This window comes from Bubalus bubalis, chromosome 20, assembly GCF_019923935.1.
Source record: "Bubalus bubalis isolate 160015118507 breed Murrah chromosome 20, NDDB_SH_1, whole genome shotgun sequence".
Classification (NCBI taxonomy): Eukaryota; Metazoa; Chordata; class Mammalia; order Artiodactyla; family Bovidae; genus Bubalus; species Bubalus bubalis.
The window spans coordinates 48,271,630-48,292,446 of NC_059176.1; the positions used below are offsets into that span (position 1 = coordinate 48,271,630).

General features: G+C 57.2%; 2 protein-coding genes across 4 annotated transcripts; one reads left to right on the forward strand and one right to left on the reverse strand.

Annotated features, from left to right (window-relative positions):
- Positions 1-1,578: 1,578 nt before the first annotated feature.
- On the reverse strand, positions 1,579-8,334 carry LOC102395426 (translation initiation factor IF-2). The gene is made up of 2 exons (XM_044932997.2): positions 7,612-8,334; positions 1,579-1,893 (listed from the first exon to the last, which is right to left on the reverse strand). The coding sequence occupies exons 1-2, from the start codon at positions 8,332-8,334 to the stop codon at positions 1,792-1,794; spliced, it is 825 nt and encodes a 274-aa protein (XP_044788932.1). The 3' UTR covers positions 1,579-1,791.
- Positions 7,223-20,368, forward strand: FURIN (furin, paired basic amino acid cleaving enzyme). Of its 3 annotated transcripts, none has more exons than XM_006058269.3 (16): positions 7,223-7,330; positions 11,571-11,911; positions 12,259-12,357; positions 12,444-12,539; positions 12,845-12,973; positions 13,060-13,136; positions 13,426-13,514; positions 14,486-14,658; positions 15,172-15,384; positions 16,398-16,498; positions 16,615-16,718; positions 16,810-16,927; positions 17,030-17,209; positions 17,635-17,759; positions 17,872-17,982; positions 18,208-20,368. In XM_006058269.3, exons 2-16 carry the CDS (start codon positions 11,735-11,737, stop codon positions 18,807-18,809), a joined length of 2,394 nt encoding a protein of 797 aa, XP_006058331.2. In that variant the 5' UTR covers positions 7,223-7,330; positions 11,571-11,734; the 3' UTR covers positions 18,810-20,368. The 3 variants fall into 3 exon arrangements, with proteins under 3 accessions (XP_006058331.2, XP_025127540.2, XP_006058332.2); XM_025271755.2 differs by lacking the exon at positions 7,223-7,330 and adding an exon at positions 7,966-8,104; XM_006058270.3 differs by lacking the exon at positions 7,223-7,330 and adding an exon at positions 8,619-8,769.
- The last annotated feature ends 449 nt before the right edge of the window (positions 20,369-20,817 follow it).

Genomic DNA, 20,817 nt, shown 5'->3' on the forward strand with positions numbered 1-20,817 from the left:
TCTTCTGTCACCCTCTCCCCCAGTGCTCCGGAGAAGTGTCTGCTCTTCAAGTGCACAAGCTTACTCACCAGGCCCGTGCATTATTTCCTCCACTCACTGCCTGGGATGCCCTCTTGCCAGATCGTCACACCTTTATCTCTTATTTGAGCTTCTGCTCAAATATCACTTTCTCAGAGACGCCTTCCTTCAAAGAAGACCGCCCCAGGGATAGTACCTTCCCGTCCTCCAGGTACTACTACACCACCCTCTGTTATTTTGTTTCAGAGTACTCACCATGAGCTGAACTTCTTATTTGTTTACTGAGCTGTGCTGGGTCTTAGTTGTGGCATGCTGAATCTTCAATCTTTATTGCAGCACTCAAAATCTTCAGTTGCAGTGTGTGGGATCTAGTTCCCCGAACAGGGATCAAACCCTGGGCCCGCTGCATTGGGAATTCAGAGTCTTAGCCACTGGGCCACCAGGCAAGTCTCCACTGAAGCCTCCACTGAAGTTCTCAGAAGCCTAGAGTGAGGAGGGGGAGCAAGGACAGAACTTTGTGACAGGGATGTTATGTGTGACCATAAAAATCTCCGTTTGTGCAGGGTTGATTGTGCTCTGGGCATTTCCTTCCTTCAATCCTCGGACACTGATTGAGCACCTGCTGGGTGCAGGGTCTCCTCCAGTGTTCCACTTGTGAGGGCGGCAGACAGTGGGCTAACTAAACCAGTTTATAAGAGAAGCTCAGGGACTTCCCTGGTGGTCCAGTGGCTAAAACTGCATGCTCCCAGTGCAAAGGGCCCATGGTTCAACCCTTGGTCAGGGAACTAGATCCCACACGCTGCAACTAAAAAGATTCCCCATACTGCAAGGAAGACCAAAGATCTCACGTGCCGCAACTAAGACCTGATGCAGCCAAGTCAATAAATACATTTTAGTTTTTAAAATAAGAAAGGCACTTGAACTGTTGCCGAGATGCCCCTCACTGTTGGCCATCCCCAGCTCTTCTTCCTGGGCACCTTGGCACCCCTCCCTGCAGAGGACACCCCCTGGGCACAGTGGCTGCTGGCACCTTTCCTGTGCAGCCAACTCCTGTAAAGGTTCTCTGCTCCCCAGCTGCGGCAGCCCCACTGAGGGATAACACCGGCCCTCCTCCAGGTATTAACTGGCTTTTCCCCCAGCAATGTTTGTTTTAGGGATTAAAGGCAGTGGAGGAGCCTGTAATTTCCAGATTCATCTGTTCCTTTCCTGGCAGCCAGCACTAGAGTTGTTATTTCTTTTCCCCAAGCCCCTGATAATACCGTTCCAGACACGTTGGTCTGATAGCATCATCCAACAGAAAAACTCTCCAGTGTTTCCTCTAAGCCAGCGGACAGGCTCTCGCTGGCTTCATGTAAAGACACTGGAGCTGAATGTTCTTGCCATCATTTTTCCCTCCTTCTTAGATATGCCTGGAGGTCCATGATCATTTTCTCCTGTTTTCCGTTTCCTTTTTAAGGACTACAGTGACTGTCCCACCCCACCATTCATCTGGCACAGTCAAGAAATGGCTACTTCATGGTAGAACATTTCCAAAATAATGCTTTTCAAGCACTAAAGTGTTAAACAATGAAACACATTTTATTTATTTTTTATTGGGTATTCCTTGCTGTGCATGGACTCTTCTCTAGTTGCAGCGAGCAGGGGCTACTCTCTAGCTGCGGTGCTCAGGCTTCTCATTGCCGTGGCTTCTCTTGTTGGGGAGCACGGGCTCTCGAGTGCTCAGGCTTCGGTAGTTGGCAGCATGTGGGCTCAGTAGTTGTGGTGCAACCTGGCTTAGCTGCTCTGTGGCAAGAGGAATTTTCCCAGACCAGGAATTGAACTCATGTCCCCTGGATTGACAGGTGGATTCTTATCCACTGAGCCACCAGGGAAGTCCTGAAATACATTTTTAAGAGAACTTTATTGACATATAATTGACACATGATAAACTGCATATATTTAAGACATGCGACTTGATCCATTTTTGTTTGTTATTTTTGTTTTTCTTTTTTTATTCTGATGACTTGATCCACTTTGACATTTGTGAATACCCTGGAATCATCACCACAATCCGGGTAATGAACAGATCTGTCACTCCCCAAAGTCTCCTCCGCCCCACCCTTCTTCCCTCAGCCACCACTTTTGTCTGCTTTCCAAATACATATTTAATGCAGAGCTGTCTCACCCGCTTCCCCACCTCAGTAAACAGAGTGTGATCGACGTGATGGTTCCTCTCCTCAATTCAGCATTATCATTAACGTTCTTGAGAGCCATGTCCTCAGATGCTGGGGAGATACATAAGATTGTTTGCCCTGCACACTAAATGGCCCCATTGTTGCCCTTCCCTGCCAGGTGGTTTGGGGTTTGGGAGTTTTCTCTCTTGCTGCCAGCTGTCTCGGTGCAGTTCCTGGTACACAGCCCATGCCGCCCAGAACCCTGGCACACGGACCCTCTCCCGAGTCACTCCCACTCCTCACTCTGAACCAGTGGTTCTCAGCCAGGGGCAGTTTTGTACCCCCCTGAGGGGACATTTGACAATGTCTCAAAACATTTTATGGAGAAGGAAATGGCAACCCTCTCCAGTATTCTTGCCTGGAGAAGCCCATGGATAGAGGAGCCTGGCGGGCTCCATAGGGGAACGTTAAGTCCATGGGGTCGCAAATAGTCGAACACGACTGAGCGACTAAACTCACATGAGACATTTTTGGTTGTCATAATGTTGCAGGAAGGGGGACCCATTCCAGGGCCTGAGAGAGGGTTCCTGTCTAACACTCGGAAATGAATTGTCCAAGGAGACACACAAGCTGACAAAGCAAGAGGCTATGTTGGGAAGAGGTGGCCAGGTGGAGAGCAGGAGGGTGAGGGAAGCCAGGAAAACTGCTCTGCCGCGTGGCTCGCAGTCTCAGGTTTTATGGTGATGGGATTAGTTTCCGGGTTGTCTCTGGCCAGTCACTCCGATTCAGGGTCCTTCCTGGTCGCACATGCTTTGCTCAGCCAAGATGGATGCCAGCGAGGAGGATTCTGGCAGATGGAAGGACATGTGGCATCTCCTTTGGCCCTTTCCCCAACGCTTCTTGGTGGTGGCTTATTAGTTCTGTGTTCCTTAGTAGGACCTCCTGTTGTAAAATAACTCACGCAAATGGTTACTATGGTGCCTGGCCAGGGTGGGCGGTTTCAGTCGGTGTGCTTCCCCTAACAATAATGGGGGTGGGGGTGCTACTGGCCCCTAGTGTTCAGAGACCAGGGATGTTGCTAAACCACCCTAGCATGCACAGGACAGTTTTCCAAACAAAGATAATCTGGCTCAAGATGTCAATAGTGTCGAGGTAGAGAAATCCTGTTCTGATAATAAAACTGATAGGAAAATTCAATAAGAAGTCATGTTAACTGATTGTTTTTACATTGTTGTATCAAGAGAGAGAAGGAAGGGCAGAGCTTTTTGGAGCTGCAAGGCCAGAGGGAAGGCAAAGCTTCAGGAAGCTCCTGGTGCATATCCTTCTATCTTGCCCAGGGGTGGTCGCTGGCTTCCTAAAGGCAAGTCCTAAGGGGCTCAGCTTGAGGTCCCAGGGCTTAGCATTCAGACTGCACCCAAAGCACCTATTTGTTGCCCAATCGTGGGCAGCACTGGCTGGGCAGTGAGGGCAAAGCAGAGGCACAGAGCCGGCAGAAGGGAACCCTTAAGCTGAGCAGTGACTTGGGGATGCAGCAGAACCTGCAGGTAAAAGGTAAGCGTGGACCTAGCCTAATAATTAGGAACAGGAGAAGGGCCAGTCGAGCTGCGATCCTGTCCCAACGTGACCAGATACATCACCGCCAGATCACTCACTCCTCCCCCCTCCCACACAGACATCCAGTTTGCCTGTCGTATAAAGGAGGTTTTCCCAAAGTGGTTTAGCTAGAACTGGAAGGACCCTGCCCTGTGACAGGACAGGAGGAGCCTGACTGTTGTCTCAGCAGCACTCAGGATGGACCCCAGGTGTTCTGGAGCTAGTTGGTGAAGTATGGGCATGCTTTATTCAGTTTTTCATGACTTAAATATTTTAATTATCTTATTCTAATAGTTATTGCAGAAATTTCTGAGCGTGCAGGTAAGCAAAAAGAAAACAACAGAAAACTTTCAAATCCCGGTCTTTTAGAGAAAACCCCAATTAAATGTTGTTGTCTGCTCTTCCATGCATGTGTGGATGTAGTGGGTGTCGGTGGAGGTAGTGGACTTCCCTGTCCATCCAGTGGTTAAGACTCTGAGCTTCCACTGCAGGGGGTGAGCGTTCCATCTCTGGTTGGGGAACTAAGATCCTGGATGCTTTGTTTGATCCTGAAGGCTTTGTTTGAGGTGTCCGAGAGAGGGAGGAAGAGATTTTGAGAGGAAGGGACACCCCGGAGCACTCTAAGGGGACAATGGGAGTGCCTGAGGTAAGGGTGAATGGGTGGATTTTATCATAGGACACCAGTTGCTCTTGGAGGTCTCCCCAGATTGCTTAGTCGTGTCCGACTCTTTGTGACCCCCAAGGACTGTAGCCCACGAGGCTCCTCTGTACATGGGATTCTCCAGGCAAGAACACTGTGGTGGGTAACCATTCCCTTCTCCAGGGGATCCTTCTGACCCAGGAATCAAACCCTGTCTTCTGTATTGCAGGCAGATTCTTTACTGTCTGAGCCACCTGGCTGTATATGTGTACTCAGTCATGTCCAACTCTTTGTGACTGTATGGGCTATAGCTTTCCAGGCTCCTCTGTCCATGGGATTCTCCAGGCAAGAATACTGAAGTGGGTTGCCATGCCCTTCTCTAGGGGATCTTCCTGGCCAAGGGATCGAACCCGCATCTCCTGTGTCTCCTGCATTGCAGGCAGATTCTTTACCCAGTGAGCCACCTGGGAAGTCAAGCCACCTGGCTGGTTAGCCTCAAATCCAGGGATAAAGAAAGGCCTGGTTGGACCCTTCTTCCGGCCCCCTGCTAGGAAGGTGGGAACTGCTCACAGCCCCTTCCTCCCTCTGGCCTTACCCACCAGGCCCTGTTCAACCCCACAGGTTGTCCCCCCCACCCCCATCCCCCACTTCCAGGCTTCTGTCACTTGGTGTCCCTGTCCTAATAACTGCTGTGTAAAACTGATAACTCTTGTCCAGAGGGCGGTGAGCTTACTGAGGCCCTAAGTCAGGGGACCTGGGCAGGCGGTTTAGCTCCTTCAGGCCTTAAGCCTCAGATAAATTCTTGGGAGTGATAAAGAGAACAAAACCTGCCTTTAGGACTTGCTCCAGGAGATAAAGGAAGAAGTTGACTAGCAGTCACCAGCTGTGGCAAGGCGGGATTCTCTCCAGAGGGTTTTTTTCAAGGGGAGTGGCTTCCATTCTTTTTTTTTTGGCCTGGCCGAGCAGCTTGCAGGACATCTTAAGTTCCCTGACCAGGGATCGAACCTGTGTCCCCTGCAGTGGAAGCACAGGGAAGTCCCTCCACATTCTTTTTTAACAACCGAATTGCTGTAAAATACAACCCTAAAATAGCAAGACTAAGGTGGGGATGCCCTGGGACAGGCTCTCAGTCCTCTCCTCCCCTCGGAGATGCCCCTCTGAACAACAGTTTAAAGAATCCTCCTTATCCCAAAGGCAGTGTTGGAGGCATAGGCTGGTGGGAGAAACTGGGGCTTCAGTGCCCCTTCCTCCTCCCCAGACCCACTGCAGCTTCCCTGGGCCAGCCTCCAGGACGGGTGGGGCACCGAGAGGCAGACAGCCCTGCTTTCTTTCCGGACTGACTTTTCTTGTAGGCCAGGGGACAAGTGGGAAGGGCACAGAGGGACTCAGAGGCTAGGTGGGGCCAGCCCAGTCCCTGTTTCCCCTCAACAGGGTTCTCTTGCTCACAGACTTAGGAAAAACCGTGACTCACTTCCTGCCTAGGTCTGACTGCAGAAGCATTGTTTTCCCAACTGTAGCTGGGACTGGTGGTAGGGGCTACCCCGGGGTGGCCCTGAGGAATCTCTGCTCCCTGGTGATTGTGGTGAGAAGAGCAGTTCCCATTCAGAAAGAGGGCCAACCCGACTCACCTTCCCGCTCAAATTTCAGGACCCCACATTCTTCCCCGAGTTTCTAGGTTTTATGCTGTTTGTATAGGTACCCAAATTGTATGTTATTTCACTGGTTCAATATTATCTCCATTTTACAGAGGGGTAAATTGAGGCTCTGAGAATTAAGGTGTTGTCACTGTCGTTCAGTTGCTAAGCCAAGTCCAACTCTTTTCGATCCCATGGACTGCAGCATGCCAGGCTCCTCTGAACTACATTATCTCCCGAAAAGTAAAAGTGTTATGTGCTCAGTCGTATCTGTTTGCGACCCCATGGACTGTAGCCCACCAGGCTCCTTTGTCCATGGAGTTTCCCAGGCAAGAATACTGGAGTAGGTCGCCATTTCCTATTCTGTCTCCCTACTATCTCCCAGAGTTTGCTCAAATCATTGTCTAAGGTTGGCACAGTTTAAAATAGTGCCACTACGACTTGAACTCAGGTTTGGGGGTTGACTGTCACCTAGTCAGTTACTTTACAAATGCTACTAACTTCTCTGGGCCTCAGTTTCCTCCTGCATAAAGCACAGATAGTGATACATGAAAGCTGCCTAAAGGAAAACTATATCCACCTTGCAGGATCCATGGTAAGCATGGAGCAAGTTAACACATGGGAAAGAGCTCAGAATATCCTAATCCGTTTTCCTCATCATCCCCAAACCTGTACTGAAGAGGTCACAGGATAACACTGTTCTGCCAGGTTATCTCAAAGAGGGCAGGAAGGGATGGGCAGCGACTGCTCTGTGACCTTAAAATAACCCAGCCTGTGGAGCTCTTGGCCACACTTCCCCTCTTTTCTTTCTTAGCTCAAGCAGTGATGGCCTCAGCCAAGTAGCACAGACGTTTTCTAGGGCAGGGACCCAGGGAGGGAGAGGAACCGGTTGGTATATTGCAAAGAGCTCAGATGCAGGCTCTGCCAAAGCTCCAGATCTCTTCTGGGATCTGAGGCCTGTTAGTTGTGGGACCTTCAGCAAATTATTTAAACCTTGTGTGCCTCAGTTTTCTTATCTGTAAAATGGGATTAATAATGTCAGCCTGAAAGGATTAAGCGGATTAAATAATGTACATAAGAAGGAGATAATATAAAGTGATTGACCTGGTGCCTGGCAGGCAGTTGGAGTTGAAAAAAAAAAAAGTTTAAAAAAATTAAAAGGGGATGGGCTAGTTGTTCTGCTCATCCACCTGTCTATATAAATGCAAATAAAGTAGTGAGTCTTCTAACTGTAGGCCACGAGGAAGTTTGCCCAGACGAGGTGAAGCCCGACCTCAAGGAGGGTACTCCAGGTGCGTCATCCCAGGGCACTTAACCCGGTCGTGCCCAAACTCGTGGCTTAGGTGTGGGGGAGAAGCCCAACTCCCCCAGAATTCGGCCGAGACTGGGCTCAGAGTGACGCCTCGAGTCCTTCCCAAACCCTGCCCCGGGTGCCGAGTTCAGGTCGCCGCCGCCGGCCCGGGGAGCTCGCGGGGCTAACAGCCGAGCCCGGGGTCGGGGGCGCTGGCAGTGCGGCCTGGGGGACCCGCCGAGCGGCCGCGAGGGCTCTGGGATCGCCGGCCCCACTTCCTACCTCTGCCCCAAGCTGGAGCCGGAGGCGGCAGGCGCCCCGGAAGGCCTCAGGGCCCCGGCGCTCCTGCTCGGAACGCGGGCCAGGGCCCGGGCGGCATGGGCGGCGCGGCGGGCCGGGCCGGCGGGGCGGCGGCGGCCCGGAGCTCGGAGGTGGCACCGCGAGGGGGAGGGGCGCGGCGGCGGTGGAGGAGGAGCCCGGGCCGCCGCAGCCGCTGACAGCGGCCCGAGTAAACAAGCCGCGCCGCCGCGGCCCGGCCGCTGCCCCCGCCCGCGCCGGAGCCGGAGCCAGAGCCGAGGCCGAGCCCTGCCCTGGTCGCCGGCCCGGCCGAGGCCGCGCCGCCGCGCCTCCCCGCCTCTGCGCGGTGACGCTGCTGCCGGGCGCAGGGACCGCGCCGAGCCCAGGCCCCCCGGAGCCGGGCTCTCCGCTCGGCCGAGGGGCGCCTGAGCCGCCCCGGCGCTCGCCTGGAAAAGTTTCCCCGCCCGGGTTCCCTAGGGTAAGCAGCGAGGGCGCGGGGCCCCGGGGGGAGGCAGCGCGCCGGGAGCCGGGCCCGAGGAGACTGGGCCGCTCTGCCGGAGGAGCAGGCTCCGCGGCCCGAGCGCCCAGGCCGGGGGAGGGTCGGGGTCGCTGGCGCGGAGGCAGCCCGGGCCCCGATGCCCGCCCGGCTTTTGGAACTGGCCCGCGGGCCGGCGCGGAGGGTGGAGCCGCGGGGAGCAGGAAGGGCATCCCGCAGCCCACCTGAGCGCGCCGGGCCCCCGCGGGTGCCGGTGCTCTTCCGCTTGGGGCGGGGGCGAGCCCTCTGACCCCAGGAAGCGCCCGCGGGGGCCCCCGCCGGGGGCGGGATGGGGAGAGGATTCCAGAGGCGCCGGGTGCTCCCGCCTCCCCGCCGTCCTTGGGGGCAGCCGCCGCCGGCTCGCCCACTCCGTGGCTGGGGAGGGCCTGCGCTCCCGCCGGGGGAGGGGTGGAGCGGCTGCTCGCGGCGGAGGGGATTATTCACCGCCGGGGCCTCGTCCCCGCTCGCACACCTGGGCGGCGAGACACTCAGGTGCGGGGTCTGCGGGAGCGGGGAGGCTGGCTCCCGCGAAGGCCTGGCCGAGGCCCCTGCTGCCCCCGTGGGGTGGCCTGCGTGCCAGACAGGTCTTAACAGCAGTCGGTTGTCAGGTCAGTGCCTCCTTCCCGCCGTCCGCTCACCCCTTACCCCCGGGATACAGACCCTCCTCCACAGGAGGGTGTCGAAATTCTTTCTGCCTTGGGAAATGGGAGGGAAACCCAGGTGATGTGGCCTAGTGAGGACTGGGCAGCCGCTGGCCAGGTGTGGAGACAACCGAGGAGAGGAGCCAAGCTTGACTCCTGTTCTAGAGCCGCCCAAGTTTTACGATGTCCTATATTGGGCTTCCACATACGATTTGATTTTTTTTTTTTTAAGAGGATTCTGTGGCTTTCAAAAAAAGTTTGAAAACCTCTGGTCTAGCAGTTTTTACCACCTAGGAAAACTGAGGCCCAGACAGAGAGAGGAAGTGACCTAAGATCACACAGCAAATAGAGTAGTTGAGCAAAGGCTGGGATTCAGAATTTCAGCGGAGCGATCAGCTCCTGCCACAGGAGCTGGTTTGGTGTCTCTGCTGGAAGGAAGGAACCAGTTTTCCCAGGCAGCCCTGACCACGCCAGACCCCCTGATGCCTGGAAACAGCAGCTGGACCTGGGTGAGGTTCAGTTCGGATGCCTTGGAGAGGCTGGCTGCGTCGGGAGGTTCCTGGGGCGGGAGAAGAGAACACAGCCAGGAAGAGCACCCACTGGTCTCTCTGTGGCCAAGCCTGGAGTGGAGCCCCATAGAGGGCTTCACAGGAGGCTGGAAATATGGCAAGCCTACCAGTTTGAGCTGAACAGGGACTCAGAGAGTGAGTCAGAGTCTAGGATGGGGGTGGGGAGAAGAAGCCCATTCATTTATTGTTCTCAGCGCCTTTTCTTTGAGGTGGGGGCCATCCTCCCTGCTTCCAGGATGCTGAGGCAGGGTTGTCTGGGGCTTCAAGCTCTGTGGAAGCCATATCCACGGCTCAGCGTGTCTGGGGATGCTGAGCAGACGGAGGCCAGTCCTTTCTTGGAGGATTGTTTGGTTGTGCCTGAAGCCCGCTTCCTTTTTGGGTCCTGCAAGGTAATTAAATAATCACCTTTATCACCAAGCAGCTGCGGTTCTGCCCACAATATGCCAGAACTTGGGCTAGACCCAGATGAACCCAGTCTTGATGTGTGTATGGGGGTGGTTCCAATATGGCTCATAGCACTGTGGTCAGGAGGTGGCCTTGCTTGACGTCTGAACCCAAGAGGCAGCTCTTATATCAGGAAGGGGAGACGAGAACTTGTTTCTATAAGGCCCTGTCCCTAAGGCTCTACATTCTCTGTTAAGTGAGGGCACGGGGCCCCTTCAACACCCCCCACCCTCAACCCTCACCCTCCCTAAGGGCTGCCCAGCCTTTGCTCAGACAGCTCTCTGGAACTTGGTCGCCCAAGGCATCATGGGGCAGTGGCTTCCCGGCCCGTCGGGAACCCTATGGACTCTGCCCATCGGGGGTGAGGAGGAGCTGCCTTGTGGATGCCTCCTGCCATCAGCTGTCAGGTTATTTTGGTGTAAACTGAAAATACTCCAGGAATTATGAGTTGAAGCCCTCCAGCCTGCAGGGTGGGAGTGCAGGAGGAGCGTGCAGGAAGGCTGGGGGTGCTGAGGGCAGCCCCCGGGCAAAGTGAGTTTTCCCAGTGTTGAGCCTTCTGGTCCGCCTCCCCAGGGCCTGGATGGGCTGGGAGCTTCAGTCTGCCGTCCAGCAGAGTGACGTCCTGTGGGGCCGGGCCCCAGGAGGGGTGGGAGCATCTGGGGCTGTGTGGGCAATCTCGACAAGCTTGGCATTGAGGCGGGACACCTCCAGGACCTTCCCCAGCTTCTCCCCACCCCAGGGGCTAGGCTTCTGGCTAGCCAGGGGCCCTGTGTGGGGACAGTTATGTGGCCCCAGGCAGAGAGGTCCCGCTCTCTGTTTGCTGAAGGAGGAAAAACAACACGCGGACTATTGATTCAGCCTCACCTTAGCGCTCCTGGCTCAGCAGCCAGTGTTTGCCCTGGCTGCCTGGGCTCGGATGATGCAAGGCTGGTGGGCGTGGAGCCACCAGAGGGGGCTGCTGGAGGCCTCCAGGCCAGGGCTGGGTAGCCCTGTCGTCTCCCAGGAAACTGTGTAAAAAGAGAGCCTGGGCCCCCTGACTTTGCTGATGGCCTGGGCCATAGAGGGGGGGTGAAGCCACCGTGATCGCCTTTCCCTTGCTCAGCGCCCGGAGCCCACACCCCATCTTAGGCTGCCCCCCTCTTTCTTGCCAGAGGCTATGAGTCTTTGCAGGTAACTCCCCACGGCTGGGTCTGAACCAGGAAGCCCTAGTGAGCTGTGTAGATGCCGCCGATTAAAAAACTTTAAAAGTCAACATTTTATCCTTTTACAAAATATACCTGAGTCATTTGGAAAATATACAATGACACGAAGAAGAAAATAACCGTTACTCGTAATTATCACCGTCTTGAGAAAACCATTGTCAGCATGTGTCCTTCCAGATTATGTCCTGTGGTTTTATATAAATATACGTGTATGTGTATAAATAGTTTCTTTCAAAACAAAAATAGGATTGTGGGTACCTGCTGCTTTATACCCCACCTTTTGGACTTAAGATTCTGGGAAGCATTTATTCAGTTGTTGCTTCTGGTTTGGAGTGACTCGAGCCTCGATCCTCTTCTTCCCACTTCCGTATTCCTGCGTGTGGAAGGGGTTCATCGCTCCACCTATCTGGCTGACCTCGGGGGGCCAGGTTTTCACTCCTCAGCCCCCAGAGGCCCTTTCAGGCCTGGAGTGAGCTGAGGGGTGGGAAGGCAGCTATAGTGCATGCCCGGGGAGGGACTGACTCTCTGCCTTTCCCTCCCTTGTTCCCCTCAGAGCCGGCAGCCTGCCTCCTTCCTGCACAGCCCTGCCCGTCTCGGCCCCATGCCCCCACCAGTCAGCCCCGGGCCACAGGCAGTGAGCAGGTACGCCGGAGCCCAGGCCCTGTGACCAGGCCAAGGAGACGGGGGCTCCGGGGTCCCGGCCACCTGTCCCCCCCCATGGAGCTGAGGCCCTGGTTGTTCTGGGTGGTAGCAGCAGCGGGAGCCTTGGTCCTGCTGGTGGCCGATGCCCGCGGAGAGAAGGTCTTCACCAACACCTGGGCCGTGCACATTCCTGGAGGCCCAGCCGTTGCTGACCGTGTGGCACGCAAGCATGGCTTCCTCAACCTGGGCCAGGTAGGTGTTGCTCCCTCTGGCTGGCCTCGGTGCAGGACGTCAGCTGGGGGTGGGGCCCTTGGGGGCAGTTGTTCCTGCACCTGGCATGGAAGAGAGCCGAGGCTCGTCCTGCCCTTGGGCTTCTAGCTTAGGTTGCTCAGTGGACTTGTGCGTCCCGGGAGGTGGGGGTGGGTGAGGCCCCCTCAGCCCCCTGCACCTTCTTACTGGGTCCCGGGCAGGGAGCGGATGCCCACCACCCAGCCTGCCATCCTGAGCCTCCCCTTGCAACTGGTTGTCCACCCCCGCCCCTCGCCTCCCCGGGGACTGACAGATGGAAAGCCCAGCTCAGTCTCCCTGCTTTGTTACAGATCTTCGGTGACTATTACCACTTCTGGCATCGAGCAGTGACAAAGCGGTCCCTGTCTCCTCACCGCCTGCGGCACAACCGGCTGCAGCGGGAACCTCGAGTGAGTGCAGCCCCGGCCCCTTCCACCGCCAGCCGTCCCCTCCCCTCGTCCTCCTCCCACACTGTCTTCCCCTCACTGCCTCACAGGTTAAGTGGCTGGAGCAGCAGGTGGCAAAGCGACGGGCCAAACGGGACGTATACCAGGAGCCCACGGACCCCAAGTTCCCCCAGCAGTGGTACCTGGTACGTGGCCTCCCCGGCTGCCTCCACCCGTCCATCTGTCCACTCAGGGGTCCCATGAGCAGGCAAGGCTGACTCTAAGGCCTCCTGTCAGTCTTCCTCTGTCTGCTTCCTCTGTCTTTTTCTTGCCCATCCTGCTAAGCCTTGGGGAGTGCCCTCAGTGTTCTTGATAATTCCAGGGAGCCCAGTGGTGGCATCTCAGGAGCAGGGGCGGGTGGAGAAGGGGCTTGTGGAGCGGCAAAGGGACCTTACCTAGCAACCAACCTCATCTCCTAAGCGCTGGGTAATGGGGGTGGGTGTCTCTGCAGTCTGGCGTCACCCAGCGGGACCTGAATGTGAAGGAGGCCTGGGCCCAGGGCTACACGGGGCGTGGCATCGTGGTCTCCATCCTGGACGACGGCATCGAGAAGAACCATCCAGACTTGGCAGGCAATTATGTGAGGAGGCGGGGAGGGGAGTCCAGGGATGGTCCTGCTCTGCTGGAGTGTCCAGGCTGACCCTATGATGGCCACCTTCCTTCCAGGATCCTGGGGCCAGCTTCGATGTCAATGATCAGGACCCTGACCCCCAGCCCCGGTACACACAGATGAATGACAACAGGTAAGAACCGGTCCCTGGCCTCTGTCTCTCTTCTCATCTCCACCAAGGAAGCGGGCGAGCCCCGTCCAAGAGGCTGAAGTCTTTTCCGCAGTCCTGGTCTAGCTGGGGCGCTGAGGGAGGGTCTGGTCAGAGTGGAGGGTGTCTATGTATGTGTGTGGGGGTGGGGGGTTGTCTGTGCATAGACGTGGGACAGCAGGCTAAGGTGGAGGGTCGTGTGGCCCCTCCCGCTCTTCAGGCTGCCCCTGCCATGCTCGGTCCACTGCTAACGCTGTGCTCTTGACCCCGGCAGGCATGGCACACGGTGTGCGGGAGAGGTGGCTGCGGTGGCCAACAATGGTGTCTGTGGCGTAGGCGTGGCCTACAATGCCCGCATTGGAGGTGGGTGTGGGCCTTGGCCACCCTGTCTTCAGGACCACCCTTTCTGATGGATTTTTCTGTATTCACTTCCCATCCAACCGGTGTCCCTCACTTTCCTGCCGTGCATCCTTCTGACCACATGGCTCTTCTATAGAGAGTTCTTAGCAACTCAGAGGGGCTTCCCAGGTGGCTCAGCAGGTAAAGAATCTGCCTGCCAATGCAGAAGATGTGGGAGACTCAGGTTTGATCCCTGGGTGGGGAAGACCACTCCCCCCCCCCACAACCCCCCCACAGAGGAGGGCATGGCAAGCCATTCCAGTATTCTCGCCTGGAGAATCCCATGGACAGAGGAGCCTGGGAGGGCCACAGGGCCACGAAGAGTTGCAGCTCAAAGAGCTGAAGGCATCGCCTTCTGCTGGTGGCCCTGTGCTACAGGGCGGGAGGAGTGTTTATTTGTTTTTAATATTTATTTGACTGCATCAAGTCTTAATTGTGGCACACAGGATGTTTCACTGCTGCACACAGACTCTAGTTGTGGTGGGCTGGCCCAGTAGGTGTGGAGCGCTGGCTTAGTTGGGCTGTGGCATGTGGGATCTTAGTTCCCCGACCAGGGATCAAACCCATGTCCCCTGCATTGCAAGGCGAGTTCTGAACCACTGGACCACCAGGGAAGTCCCGGGGGGACTGTTTCTTAGCAGGAGTTGCCCCAAAACCTCATCTTCCACTCTGAAGGGCCTTGAGCTCTGTGCTCCTTTGAGACCCCAGAGACTTGTCCTAGTCCAAAATATGTGGTTGAGGGCTGGAGAGATCTCCCCTTTCCCCTGGGTCTTGTCTTCAAAAGGCAGAGGCCACCCAAGAAGCCAGGGGCTCAGGGTTTCCTAGCACCAGCCTCTGCCCTCCCCTTCCGGGTGCAGGGCTGGGTGTGCTCCTGGGGGTGCCCCTGACAGCTGGACCCACGCAGCCTCTCTCTCCCTGCCCTGCTCCGTGGCCAGGGGTGCGCATGCTGGATGGCGAAGTGACAGATGCCGTGGAGGCACGCTCGCTGGGCCTGAACCCCAACCACATCCACATCTACAGTGCCAGCTGGGGCCCCGAGGACGACGGCAAGACCGTGGATGGGCCAGCCCACCTGGCTGAGGAGGCCTTCTTCCGGGGGGTCAGCCAGGTGAGGTGGGGGTCCTGTCCCAGCCCTGGAAACCAGGCCCGGCCTCAGGGCGCAAAGTAGGCACTGTCTTTGCCATGCTTCGTCTTTGTGTTTTTCTGTTGCTATTTATTTACTCTTGTGTTTAATTTATACAAAGCACGTTTATTAAAACGTGAAGGACAGGAAGAGAAAAGTAAATGCTCATTGCCTATAACTCCCACTCCAGTATTCTTGCCTGGAGAATCCTCATGGACAGAGGAGACAGTCCATGGAGTTACACACAACAGAGTGACTAAGCATAGCACGCAGCATCACTCTCCAGAATCACTACTCTGAAGATTTCGGTAGTGGACTGGGTCTCTGTGTAAAAAGAGATGAGAGAGATCTACCAGGGGTTTCCTTGGGGGAAGGGGCTGGATAGAGAGTCGCTGGAGAAGGATGCTCCAGCCTTCCTAGTCTCAAGCAGCATCTTCCCACCAGGCCCTCCCTCCCCTAAGTCCTGTCTTGTGTGACCCCAACCTGCTCTGTCCACAGGGCCGCGGGGGTCTGGGCTCCATCTTTGTCTGGGCCTCGGGGAACGGGGGCCGGGAACACGACAGCTGCAATTGCGACGGCTACACCAACAGCATCTACACGCTGTCCATCAGCAGCGCCACACAGCTCGGCAACGTGCCCTGGTACAGCGAGGCCTGCTCGTCCACGCTGGCCACCACCTACAGTAGTGGCAACCAGAACGAGAAGCAGATCGTGAGTCTCTTCCCGGGAGGGGGCTGGGGAAATGGGGCTGCTCGCTTTCTGGCTCTGCCCGGGGCCGCCTTTCTGACCCTATCGGCCTTCGACCCACACGTGGCTGGGCGGTGGTGGCGAAGGCACCATGGGATGGGAGCTAGGGGACCTCCCTAAGACTCTTGAGGGTCACGGAGCCACTGGTGAAGCCCCTGATAAGACTCTCCCTAAAAACATGCATCGCTCTCTTTTTTTGTTTAACAATCTATTTGGGCTTCCCTGTTGGCTCAGACAGTAAAGAATCTGCCTGCAATGCAGGAGACATGAGTTTGATCCCTGGGTGGAGAAGATCCCCTGGAGAAGGGAATGGCAACACACTCCAGCATTCTGGCCTGGAGAATCCCATGGACAGAGGAGCCTGGCAGGCTACAGTCCATAGGGTTGCAAAGAGTTGGACACAACTGAGTGACTTATAATTTCATTTATGTATGTATTTTTGGCTGTCCTAGGTCTTTGTTGCTGCTCCGGCTTTTCTCTAGTTGTGACAAGCAGAGACTCCTTTCTAGTTGCAATGGGAGGGCTTCTCATTTTGGTGGCTTCTCTTGTGGCGCATGGGCTTTAGGGTGCTTGGGCTTCAGTAGTTTTGGCATGTGGGCTCAGTACTTGTGGTGCACAGGCTTGGTTGCTTCACAGCATGTGGGATCTTCTCGACCCAGAGATTGAACCCATGTCTCCTGCATTTGCAGGCGGATTCTGTATACCACTGAGCCACCAGGGAAGCCCTGCGTTGCTCTCAGTGATCTCCAACCTTTAGTTCAGCCCTCTTATTCTTTGGGAAACTGAGGCCCAGAAAGAAACAGGCATTGTCCTGTTGGCAGTGAGTTAGCAAGGCAGCAAATGGGAACGAGGCATCTTGGCCCTGGCTCCCCATGTCATTTATGGTGCTCAGGGCCTGTGGCCAGAGGGAGGGCAGCCAGGTGGCCCCTCTGGTGTCCTCCCCACGTCACATGCCCAACGTCATCATCCTCCTGTAGGTGACCACTGACCTGCGGCAGAAGTGTACAGAGTCTCACACGGGCACCTCTGCGTCTGCCCCCCTGGCAGCAGGCATCATCGCTCTCACCCTGGAGGCCAAGTGAGTGGTGGGGACCGAGGGGCGAGCCTGTCCCCACCAGCGCCCCCTGCAGAGCAGCCCTCGGACTCCAGCCGGAGTCTCTGAAGAGACTGAGCCTTTCGGTCCCTCCTTTGCAGTAAGAACCTCACCTGGCGGGACATGCAGCACTTGGTGGTCCGGACCTCAAAGCCAGCCCACCTCAATGCCAACGACTGGGCCACCAATGGTGTGGGCCGCAAAGGTGAGGGCACCGTGCTCCCTGGGCTGGATTGAGGGTCCTGGGGGGCTGCTCTGTGCCCCCCCCAGCTGACCCCGTCCCTCTTGCCCCACAGTGAGCCATTCGTACGGCTACGGGCTGTTGGATGCCGGCGCCATGGTGGCTCTGGCCCAGAACTGGACGACGGTGGCCCCTCAGCGGAAATGCACCATCGACATCCTCACTGAGCCCAAGTGAGGGCTGGACCCCGGCTGGGAGGAGGAGCAGGGTGGACCCAAGGGTCGCCGCGGTGCCTGCTGGCCCCCCTCTGACAGCCCATCACGTGCTCCTTGCAGGGACATCGGGAAGCGGCTGGAGGTGCGGAAGACCGTGACCGCCTGCCTGGGGGAGCCCAGCCACATCACGAGGCTGGAGCACGCTCAGGCACGGCTCACCCTGTCCTACAACCGCCGTGGTGACCTTGCCATCCACCTGGTCAGCCCCATGGGCACCCGCTCTACCCTGCTGGCTGCCAGGTACTTGCCCTCTCTCCTGCCCAGCCTGTCCTGTCCCTTGGGTCCACGTGCACTCACTCATGGACTCACACAGCCCCGATGGTCCACAAATACTTCTCCATGGGGTAAACGCTGACGTTTTTGGGAGGGATGGTTTATGTTCTATGGGATTGTCCCATATTGCAGGAATCCCTGAGTCTACCCATGACATGCCACATCTGTGTGCCTCCCCATGTGTAGTCTGCATGTAGTTTTCCCTTGCATGTTTCCAGAATGTTTCAGCTGAGAACATTTGGCCTCCTGGGAAACAACCAGCAGGCATTTCTAGCCCAGCAGGGTTGGTGTGGCACCAGGGGAGTGTGTGTGGTCCTTGTGCTGTGGGCTTGGCACCCCCTGGCTGGGGTCCCCCAGAGGCTTCAGGCAGCCATGTGCACCTTCCTCCCCAGGCCACACGACTACTCTGCAGATGGGTTTAACGACTGGGCCTTCATGACGACCCATTCCTGGGACGAGGATCCCTCTGGCGAGTGGGTCTTAGAGATTGAAAACACCAGCGAAGCCAACAACTATGGTATTGGGGGATGCTTGAGGGCTGGGGGTCCAGGAGAAGAACTGGCAGGGTCTGGGGGTGGTGGGCAGGCGTGCTCCAGGTACCTCCTGACTTCTGCCACGCCCCTCAATAGGGACGCTGACCAAGTTCACCCTCGTGCTTTATGGCACGGCCCCTGAGGGTTTGCCCACACCCCCTGAGAGCATCGGCTGTAAGACCCTCACTTCCAGCCAGGCCTGTGTGGGTGAGTCGTGGGCACTGTAGGGTGTTGGGGACCTGAGACTTGGGGAGATAGAGGGTGCCTGTCCTAAAGGAGGAAAGGGGGTGTGAAGGGACATCCTGGGGCCCTGGGTTGGGTTCTGGGGCTGGGAGCTCCTGGGGACAGCAGTGACTGTGTCCAGGGCTGCAGGGCCCAGCAGCCTTGGCGGCCTGGCTGACGCCCACCTTCCCTCCCTCCCCGGCCCGGCAGTGTGCGAGGAAGGCTTCTCCCTGCACCAGAAGAACTGCGTCCAGCACTGTCCCCCAGGCTTCGCTCCCCAAGTCCTGGACACACACTACAGCACAGAGAACGACGTGGAGATCATCCGGGCCAGCGTCTGCACACCCTGCCACGCCTCGTGCGCCACGTGCCAGGGCCCCGCCCCCACAGACTGCCTCAGCTGCCCCAGCCACGCCTCTCTGGACCCCGTGGAGCGGACGTGCTCGCGCCAGAGCCAGAGCAGCCGCGAGTCGCACCAGCAGCAGCCGCCACCGCCCCCTCGGCCACCGCCCGCGGAGGTAGCGACGGAGCCGCGGCTGCGGGCGGACCTGCTGCCCTCGCACCTGCCCGAGGTGGTGGCCGGCCTCAGCTGCGCCTTCATCGTGCTGGTCTTCGTCACTGTCTTCCTGGTCCTGCAGCTACGCTCGGGCTTCAGCTTCCGAGGGGTGAAAGTGTACACCATGGACCGCGGCCTCATCTCCTACAAGGGGCTACCCCCTGAAGCCTGGCAGGAGGAGTGCCCATCCGACTCAGAGGAGGACGAGGGCCGGGGCGAGAGGACCGCCTTTATCAAAGACCAGAGCGCCCTTTGACGAGCGCATACTGCCCGCCCCTTCGAGCCCATCCCCTCCTTGGGCACTTTTTAATTCACCAAAGTATTTTTTTATCTTGGGACTGGGTTTGGAGCCCAGCCGGGAGGCAAGAGGGGCAGAAACGGCTTCCCACCCTACCCTTGGGCCCCCTGGCGGCCTGAGGTGGGACCCCAGGGCCAGCTGGGGGTGGGGGGATGGGGGGAGAGCCTGTCCCCACCCGCAGCAGCCCTCCATTTGGAGAAAGGAATGAAACCTTTGGGCAGCTTTCCAAGGTCCAGGCCCCAGCCAGAGCGCCCGGTGAAGAGGGGCGGCCCTCCCGGGATTCCTGACCGGAGCTGCAGCCCCTGCCTCTCCCCGTCCCTCTAAAGCAATAATGGGCCCCATCCAGGCAGCAGGAGACTGGCCTAGGGGGTATCGGAAGGAGGCGGCCACCTCTCTAAGGGCTTCTGCCTCCAGACCCTGTTCTGCATATCTGGTGAGCCTCAGGCAAAAGCAGTGAGCGAAGGAAGGGACCAAGGCAGGGCAGGCACTTCCGGGGCATGCACATGTGTGCCCATGTGCATTCGGCCCTTTGCCCACCTCCACTACAGCGGGCGGGCTGCCTGCCTAGCAAGGCTGGCCCGGCCCCAGGCTGGTGTGCTGACCACCCTCCCCTCTCCAGCACTCTCCCCTCCCCCCAGGGCCCGAGTCCCTGTTTTCTGAGCCCGGGGCTTTCTGGGCTGTTGGCACTCACAGCCCTGGAGCCCCTGGGTGGGTGGGAGGGACGGTGGCCCAGCCGGCCTCTCCCGCCTCCCACCCGATGCTGCTTTCCCCTGTGGGGATCTCAGGGGCTGTTTGAGGATATATTTTCACTTTGTGATTATTTCACTTTAGATGCTGTTTTGTTTTGTTTTGTTTTGTTTTGTATTTTTAACGGTGGTAGCAGCAGCTGGACCATCCACCCTCCCACACCCACTGTCCACCCTGCTGTTGCCCTCGGCTGCCCTGGGCCTGAGGTGTGGGGGGTGGGCTGCAGCTGAGCCCTGGATACTGACGAGGCATGCCAGGCCAAGTGGGCCCTAGGGGAGGAGGATCACGGTAGAAGGGGCAGGCTGTCGTCCATTTGAGATGGGGCTCGTCATGCCAAGGGCTCATGGGTCACTGGTTCTCCAAGTGCCAGGGGTGGGCAGGCAGTGGTACCGAGCCCCCTCCAACACTGTGCCCTGGTGGAGAAAGCACTGACCTGTCCTGCCCCCCATGTCTCCCTCTTCTGACGTGCCTTTTGCACCCCTCCCATTAGGACAATCAGTCCCCTCCCATTTGGGAGCTCCCTTTTCTTTCTCTCCCCCAGCCCCTCCTGGCACCCAGCCACCTGCCCAGAGGTGCCCCCTCCTCTTCCCACACCTACCCCCACCCTCCCGTGGCCAGCCCAGCTGGTTTTGTAAGATACTGGGTTGGTGCACAGTGATTTTTTTTTTCTTGTAATTTAAACAGGCCCAGCATTGTTGGTTCTATTTAATGGACACGAGATAATGTTAGAGGTTTTAAAGTGATTAAACGTGCAGACTATGCAAACCAGACCTGGTCTCCAGTGTGTGATATTCTTCCTAGGACTGCGGGGCTGCATCCAGGATGGGGTGGGGGTGAGGGCTGGGGAGAGTTATGTGCCCACATGATGTCCTGCCTGCTCTAGCTGCCCAAAGGCAATCTCCTGAGGGGTTTAGGAGGGTGTGGAAGGGACAGTAGCTGGCAACAAGCCCCAGGGGTGGGACAGATGAGGCCCCAGAATGGAAGCAGCTGAGCAATTACTTCCTCCGCCATAGGCCTTGGCTGCAGCTGGGTGGAGAGCGATGGCCCGGGGTCCAGTTGCTCAGGGTGTCCCTTGGCTGAAGTACCTAGGTCAGCAGCTGTAGGGCTGAGGCCTCTGGTGGGGCCTAACTGAATCAAGATAGGCTTTGCTGGGGAGAACCTGAGTCCCACACTGAAAGTGCCATACCCCCCACCCCACCCCTGACACATGCACTCTGGC

Coding starts and splice junctions, on each gene's coding strand:
- LOC102395426 (XM_044932997.2), bottom strand. CDS start 8,334: ATGCCCTTCCTGCTCCCCGCGGCTCCACCCTCCGCGCCGGCCCGCGGG. Junction 1,894..7,611: donor GGCTCCAGCTTGGGGCAGAG/GTAGGAAGTGGG, acceptor AATGTATTTCAG/GACTTCCCTGGTGGCTCAGT.
- FURIN (XM_006058269.3), top strand. CDS start 11,735: ATGGAGCTGAGGCCCTGGTTGTTCTGGGTGGTAGCAGCAGCGGGAGCC. Junction 12,540..12,844: donor TCCCCCAGCAGTGGTACCTG/GTACGTGGCCTC, acceptor GTGTCTCTGCAG/TCTGGCGTCACCCAGCGGGA. Junction 16,928..17,029: donor GACATCCTCACTGAGCCCAA/GTGAGGGCTGGA, acceptor TGCTCCTTGCAG/GGACATCGGGAAGCGGCTGG.